The 8,437-nt window shown below is 40.6% G+C and overlaps 1 protein-coding gene across 1 annotated transcript in view; it reads right to left on the minus strand.

Moving 5' to 3' along the window:
* The window catches only part of LOC124286676 (SEC14-like protein 1), a 61,709-nt gene extending 58,805 nt beyond the window's left edge, over positions 1 to 2,904 (minus strand). Inside the window, exons 1-3 of the mRNA XM_046723083.1 lie at positions 2,717 to 2,904; positions 1,563 to 1,712; positions 905 to 1,036 (exon numbers count right to left, since the gene is read on the minus strand). Coding sequence (XP_046579039.1) covers positions 905 to 1,036; positions 1,563 to 1,712; positions 2,717 to 2,779 — 345 coding nt within the window. The 5' untranslated portion in view covers positions 2,780 to 2,904. The remainder of the gene's footprint in view (positions 1 to 904; positions 1,037 to 1,562; positions 1,713 to 2,716) is intronic.
* Positions 2,905 to 8,437: the final 5,533 nt, after the last annotated feature.

The following is an 8,437-nucleotide window of genomic DNA, read 5'->3' on the forward strand; positions in this document are numbered from 1 at the left end:
AAAAGTATCACATTGGAGAAAAAAATCAGATTTAATAAACTTGTCATTCATTCAACATCACGTTACATGTTCCATAAAAACTAACAATATACAGTCAGTTGGGGCAAACACAATGTCTATTTATGATGATAACTATGTTTACCAGGAAATGTTTGCTAGCTGCAGCAGACAGGGAAATGGAAAGGTCATTCATGAATAGATTTTTTTAATCCATTTGGCAAATGTTAGGGTCACAAATTACATATAGTAAACATGGTAAAAGTAATTAGAAGCAAACAATTTGGCACTTCAAATAGTTCTGGGCAAATTAACACTTAATTACACTACAAATGTCAAGTCAACCAATGAACGCTGTAATTGTTCCAAGTGTTCTTGCATAATTTAGCACGATGTTGAGAATGCTTAATAAATACATTACATTATTTGCTTCAGTGTGTAACTAGTATACAGGACATGTTCATGAGATGGATGAGTGTCGTGTTGCCTTTACTCATGTATTTATTTGACAAGACCAGCAAAAACAAAGCCGCTATCGAGCACATGCCATGTGAAACACATGTGACAACAAACCCTTGCTTGACACAGAACAAAGTGAGACACACATACTTCACTATTAGTTTACATTGGTCTAGTGGTAAATTAAATTGTTTACTGGGAGCTTTGTTATGTAACAAATGCCTGCGGACAGGTAACCTTACATAGCAATATGGAGTCAAGCAGGTCCAGATTCAGTGGTTGGAGGTTGATGAATTTATGGATTCTTCAACCTTTTGAAAACAGGACCTTGAACATATTACCATTTGTGTTTGCTTGTTCCGCAAAGTCGCATTCATCAATATTCCAGTGATAGGATAGCAGTCTCTAAATAACAGAATCCAGTGATTGTTCAAATTCATTTACTTACAGAGTAATGACAGTTTTCATTGATGATTATCCTCGATGAAAAACTCTCGTTGTTAGCTTCTATTGTAAGAGTTCTGTTTCTACGATTGAGGGTATTCTTCTGGATGAAAATCACATGGTCAACGCCAACAATCTGCAACCATAAAACACATCATAGAAATATTTTCATCACAAACCGAACTTAACATTACATGCAATATGTGTGGAAACTTTTGAGCCTGAAGAAGGGAAATACATTCTGTAAGCATGCTAAAACGACTGCAAACATATCAACCATATCCGAGACAAAAACTTAATCTACCAAAAGTGATGCGATTAATGATAATAATAATAGTCCATTTATCATGAGCATTTCTCCATGCACAATGCTTACTCGAAGCACACAAACAATCTGATTATTATAACCCCGGATGACCCAAGCTGCCTGTAAAGAACTAAAAGGTTAATGGTGACTTATTCCACCGGGTACCCATTTCCTCTGGTTGAACAGAGGCAATTTTGAACAAACTTTTGAACATGTCTCCATGTGCTTCGTTGTGGCAAATTTTATCCGTAATAATTTAAAGAAAATATTACACTCAATACAATAATAAGTATTCTTACTATAATTATGTTCATAAGATATAAGATAAAATATATAATGAGATGAAAAGACACACCTTTTTCAGAAGGTAAGGCGCATCCACGTTGAGTCTGCATCTTCTCTCTACCACATGCTCGGACCCATCTTCACTCCGGAACTCATTTAGGATATCACTCCCAAGAAATACTGGAATCATCTTGCAGGTCGGGAAACGCTTTTCATATGCCTTAAAGAAGAGCAATGCAAACTAATGATTGTGCATCAAAGCTAATTACAGTTGCCATAGTTATCATGGTTATACTAATCAGTAACTGATGACTACACATGATATGGTTAGACTCAGAGTCAGAAGAGAATGGTATGACGGTTTTCGTTCTCCCTCTCTCACATAGACCATAATTATTATATCTTACAGTCTTATGTGAGTTAAATATGATCAATATCTTACAATCTCATGATTTCTGTATCTTTCTGCCAGATTGTCACCATATTCATGATATTACAGTCATTGTTCCTGGTTTGCAGTGATCATTGTGTTACTCGGCAGTCAGCTATAATTCAGCTATATTACATACATAATCAAATCTGGGCTATACAAGGTGCACCTTCACTAGTTTCAGGTAGGAATACTATGACGACCCATAATTAGATAGACAATCAAATTCAATTTCAACACATTAATAACCCTAAGGCCAGCAATACAATCTTATTTATTCCAACCCACATGACCAATGTTCCTATGTGTCATTTCTCAATTTCCTGATCTTCTACCACAAAATGCAACAATTCGTCTGTTACTGATAAATGAGAATATACATTTCTAGTAAATCTCTATCTACAACACAACTTGTCAACTGGTTGATTGTCACAAACTAAATGTTTAAAATGGACTTCTTTAGTAATGAAGATCTTTGACAGCTGCTACTTGCAAGAAAGGCATCGAAAAAGATTTAACATTAGACATAAATGTCTTTTTATTTTGGCTTATCGTGCCTAAATGCTGCAGTGAACAGGATATTATGGTTCTCAACTAGCCATAAAATATTCTGATTACACACATGATAAAAATGAGTGAATCACACGAATATATATCTAAAAATACGAACATACTTCATTTATATTTTTACACTGCTGGGGATGTTGTGACCTCCACACAACAAGGATTCTGTCAAGTTCGTAATATTTGTTTCATGTGACAGTTATGATAATACAAAAAGTTGTGAAACTCACCGCCATGACAAGTTCGAATGGGTATTTATACACCCTCACGGGTGAATTATATTTCTGCACCATCCTTAGTCTGTTAAAATAATTTCACAGTCCAAGAAGTTACACAATGCTATAAAATTATATCTCTTTCGTACATCTCGGCTCCTCTCAGCCCCTCCATTGTGCCACAGCTACCTCACTTATTGATATTATTGCAGCGTCCGCTGTGACCTATATAGTTCCTTGTTGAACGGTAACATGACATTTATCTGAGCTTTGCCTCTCAAAAATACAAACCCGCAGCAATATTTATCGTTTTAACTAAGCACAATACAGAATGTGCTGCTATCATATGAACATCACCACATTAACTTTGAGTTCAATGTTAGTCTTTAATATTCTTACGCGGCAAGGGCACTGTACTCCAGTTATTGACAAAAGTCATAACTATCCAAAGCGCCGGTAAAATCAACAATGTCACCTCATCATAGAAATGCAATATGTTATGCCATACGTGTATTTGACTAAATCAACATGCAACTTTGTACTTTGATAATTTATGAAGAACGTCAGTAAAACACCTCTGACTACGAAAAGACATTGCTAAAGTAAGATGAAAGATGTTTTCACAATGTATATCGAATTTTGATATTTGAAAATGAAACACCACTTTATGAATGACAACTTTTTATTTATTGTATGGAGCGACGTTTTAGCTTGATAACGGTGTGAGAATCTACATCGGAACGTCGCTCTATGCAATTCATTTTTGAATCACCATCGTCTAGAATGCCGATCAATCAGTTGATATTTGAGTTGTCGACATGTGGTGAGGTGAGGTGAAATTGGGTTTACGTCGTGCTTGAGAATATTTCGCTCATATGACGACGTGCATGCGTGTGTATGTGTAGGTGCGGCTGCTTGTACTAGCCCAGACTTAAGCTGGTTTTATAGTGCTAGCCCACTGAGATACCATGCCGCAGTGAAGCATGAATACCCCACTCAGACACATTATACTGACTCCGAGCCGACCAGTCCTTGTTGTACCCAATAATACCGAGCGCCAGGCAGGGACCAACAAGTACCATATTTTAACGTCTTTTGGTATGACGCGGTCGGGGATCGAACCCGCGACCTTCCGCTCTCCGGGCGGACGCTCTAACCACTACACCACGGAGGCGGACTGTCGACATGTAAATGTGTGCAACCCGAAATACTACTCCTATACGACTAAACGTATGATCTGACGCTCTAACCACTACACCACGGAGGCGGTCTGTCGACATGTAAATGTGTGCAACCCGAAATACTACTCCTATACGACTAAACGTATGATCTGACGCTCTAACCACTACACCACGGAGGCGGTCTGTCGACATGTAAATGTGTGCAACCCGAAATACTACTCCCATACGACTAAACGTATGATCTGACGCTCTAACCACTACACCGAAGGAGGCGGTCTGTCGACATGTAAATGTGTGAGACCCGAAATACTACTCATATACGACTAAACGTATGATCGGACGCTCTAACCACTACACCACGGAGGCGGTCTGTCGACATGTAAATGTGTGCAACCCGAAATACTACTCCTATACGACTAAACGTATGATCGGACGCTCTAACCACTACACCACGGAGGCGGTCTGTCGACATGTAAATGTGTGCAACCCGAAATACTACTCCCATACGACTAAACGTATGATCTGACGCTCTAACCACTACACCGAAGGAGGCGGTCTGTCGACATGTAAATGTGTGAGACCCGAAATACTACTCATATACGACTAAACGTATGATCGGACGCTCTAACCACTACACCACGGAGGCGGTCTGTCGACATGTAAACGTGTGCAACCCGAAATACTACTCCTATACGACTAAACGTATGATCGGACGCTCTAACCACTACACCACGGAGGCGGTCTGTCGACATGTAAATGTGTGCAACCCGAAATACTACTCATATACGACTAAACGTATGATCGGAAGCTCTAACCACTACACCACGAAGGCGGTCTGTCGACAAGTAAATATGTGCAACGAGAAATACTACTCCTATACGACTAAACGTATGATCGGACGCTCTAACCACTACACCACGGAGGCGGACTGTCGACATGTAAATGTGTGCAACCCGAAATACTACTCCCATACGACTAAACGTATGATCGGACGCTCTAACCACCACACCACGGAGGCGGTCTGTCGACATGTAAATGTGTGCAACCCGAAATACTACCTCCATACGACTAAACGTATGATCGGACGCTCTAGCCACTACACCACGGAGGCGGACTGTCGACATGTAAATGTGTGCAACCCGAAATACTACTCCTATACGACTAAACGTATGATCGGACGCTCTAACCACTACACCACGGAGGCGGTCTGCCGACATGTAAATGTGTGCAACCCGAAATGCTACTCCTATACGACTAAACGTATGATCGGACGCTCTAACCACTACACCACGGAGGCGGTCTGTCGACATGTAAATGTGTGCAACCCGAAATACTACTCCTATACGACTTAACGTATGATCGGACGCTCTAACCACTACACCACGGAGGCGTTCTGTCGACGTGTAAATGTGTGTAACCCGAAATACTACTCCTATACGACTAAACGTATGATCGGACGCTCTAACCACTACACCACGGAGGCGGTCTGTCGACATGTAAACGTGTGCAACCCGAAATACTACTCCTATACGACTTAACGTATGATCGGACGCTCTAACCACTACACCACGGAGGCGGTCTGTCGACATGTAAATGTGTGCAACCCGAAATACTACTCATATACGACTAAACGTATGATCGGACGCTCTAACCACTACACCACGGAGGCGGTCTGTCGACATGTAAACGTGTGCAACCCGAAATACTACTCCTATACGACTAAACGTATGGTCAAAGGAAAGGATAACCATCAATCAAATTCATAAATGTCCACACATCTGAATACACAGTGTCTTCTCAGATACTGGTCAAATGGTCCGGGATTACACTTTTTCTGCAGTCTAAGTAAACTTAGGCTCAGTGTTATTCGTTACACTGCTAGACTCAGTATAGCAGTGTAACGAAAAATACTGAGCCTAAGTTTACTTAGACTGCACATTTTATGTGAAGTACATATGTTAGTACTTTGGGGTTTGAGTCCCATGCGGGATTCGAACCTGAACGAGTGAGTAAACGAATTTCGCGCACACAAAGTCAGTGATGTAACCCTCCGAGTGGGTATTGGCCGAACAAACTATTCGTAGATATCATTAGACTCGATCTATGCAATTAAGATATACGATGACATGCAACAATCAATTTAGCAAACCTGACATCACTTTTAGACTCCTGTTTCGACAAGGATAGTTTCCAGACAACTGACCACTTACTGTATTGTTCTACTGTTGTCTTAGGAAGTCCCCAACATTAGACCACCACGCTGTTAGAATACTATTATGGTGTATGTGTGACTGGGTGCGTGCGTGGAAATTTTCGAATTATCCTGTGTTTTAGGCCTCCTCTGCTTCTCAGTACAAAATTGTTTACAATTTCCATTTTATGCTGTTCAGTGTAACGCACCAACCTCAGGATCTTAGTTTAGTACATTCATTGTTTAGCTTTGTCTTTAAGTCGTCAAGGCATATACACTTAACGCCAAAAGAAACGTTACCCTCCTTCATTAATGATGGGAGTACCTATCTTCAGCTGGTGTTGTGATGCGTGGACGTCCACTTCTTGGTCTGTCTACGGTCACCTCAGTCTGTCTGTAGAGCTGAATAACTCTTATAACCATCAGGCGTGTAGCCAGGAAAATACAGAGTGTAAGCACAAATAATGAAAGGTTTTGAAATCAGGGAGAATATAGCACATCTAAAAGTAAAACATTTTTCTGAACACAATTTAAAGTCAATAACATGAATAACATGGTAAAACATGCAAACCATAAAAATAACTCTAAACTAGCAGATCAAACTCAAACAGATCCTGACCAAGTAAATATTGTAAATAGTAAAGTACCAACACAACTTAAAGAAGACTCGAAAACTCGGTAAATGAAACACTCCAACTTGAAAGCATATGGTGGATCTCATGACGACTGAGAGGATTCCTCAAACTATCAGAGCAGCATTATGTCATCACAGATGTTGGTCAAAGAGATGAGCCAGTCTACTAGTTTGACCTTGTGCGAAGATGTCAATGACTTTATCAATATCTACCACGAAATCACGACGTACGTGAATAATCTGCAGACAATCTGCCAGGTAACATTGTTGATCTGAGGTATGTCTTAATGCGTCTCATTGCGCTGAAAGAACGTTCAGCTGTTGCAGAGGACACTGGCATTGTAGCCAAGGTTATCACGGCTTCATGGAGGAGAGGATAAAGATCCGCCTTGGCAAAGTCGAGAGTTGTTAGCAGACAAGATGACCTTTCTTCAATGGCTACGTCTTGCCAACAGCATTTCCACCGTCGGACTTCAACCTCAACAAATTGTTGAAACACCCTCCCTACAATGTCATCAGTAAGGCTGTGCAGTGAGCTAGGTACTAGGTACTGTGCTTCAAAGCTGCCCTGCTAGGTGATTTCTGGTATAATGCCGTGGTACTCGAACGCACCTTGCTTCGCGGATCATTTGTAGACAAAACATGTTGTGTCTACACTATGCAATAGACTATGTCTGGAAACAGGCTGACACTGCAGTCCGAAATCGTTCTATAGGCGACATCGTTGGTCTGTTCTTGGAAATTGCTTTACCACTTAAGTATTGTATCTTTTGTTATGCGCAGAAATGAGTAAGAATTCTGCAAAACGTTCACCTACAATTGATTCGTACTTCGTTTAACAACCCAAATTGACTGAAACACCCGTTATGCCTGACCATAGTACCCCGTGTTCCCAAACACATTCTGATACAATAACATTATCTGAGTCATGTACTGATTCCTCGTCGATTGTTAAATCAGACACTCCGGAATCATCAACTGTCTCTGCTGAGCCGTATAGAATTGACAAATATTAAGACTGGTTTCGATTGTATTGATATTGGGTCATTTGAATTACATGATCTCAAAACAGAGATCAATCGCTCTCTCATTCTTGGGGACTCACATGCAACTGACGTCAGGGGAGATAGGTCTGGGAAGTTCCCATTGGGGAATATCAGGGGCATAAATAGAAAGTTTAACCCAAGACTTTTAGATAAATATCCTTGGCTAAGGTATTCTCCTCTCAACGATGGTGTCATATGTCTTCCATGCGACCTTTTCACCACCGACGCAAATAAGGGTGCTTTTGTATCTGTTTATGTAAATGACCGGGCAAGTATTGGGACATTGATAAAGCGGTACACTAATCTTGAATCTCACAAAATTGCTGTGAAAAATGCATTTCATATTCAGCGGCGACAAATGAATCACTCAATTCTAAGGCTGGGACGGGTACTCGGGTATTCGAATCCGGGTCGGGTACAGCTGGAATCGAGTCCTTTTTCTAGGAATCCGGAAAGGGAGAGAGCTCTGTAATGACAAGGGCGACAATAGGTTGTCTTTTTCATTTTTGACGTAACATACATTTACATCATTGAGTGAGTGAGTGTAGGTTTACGCCGCACTCGGCAATATTCCAGCTATATGGCGGCGGTCTGTAAATAATCAAGTCTGGACCAGACAATCCAGTGATCAACAACATGAGCATCGATCTGCGCAAATGGGAACCGATGAAATTTGTCAACCAA

The sequence above is a fragment of the Haliotis rubra genome, unplaced genomic scaffold (assembly GCF_003918875.1).
Source record: "Haliotis rubra isolate DU_JTF1 unplaced genomic scaffold, ASM391887v1 Scf39, whole genome shotgun sequence".
Classification (NCBI taxonomy): domain Eukaryota; kingdom Metazoa; phylum Mollusca; class Gastropoda; order Lepetellida; family Haliotidae; genus Haliotis; species Haliotis rubra.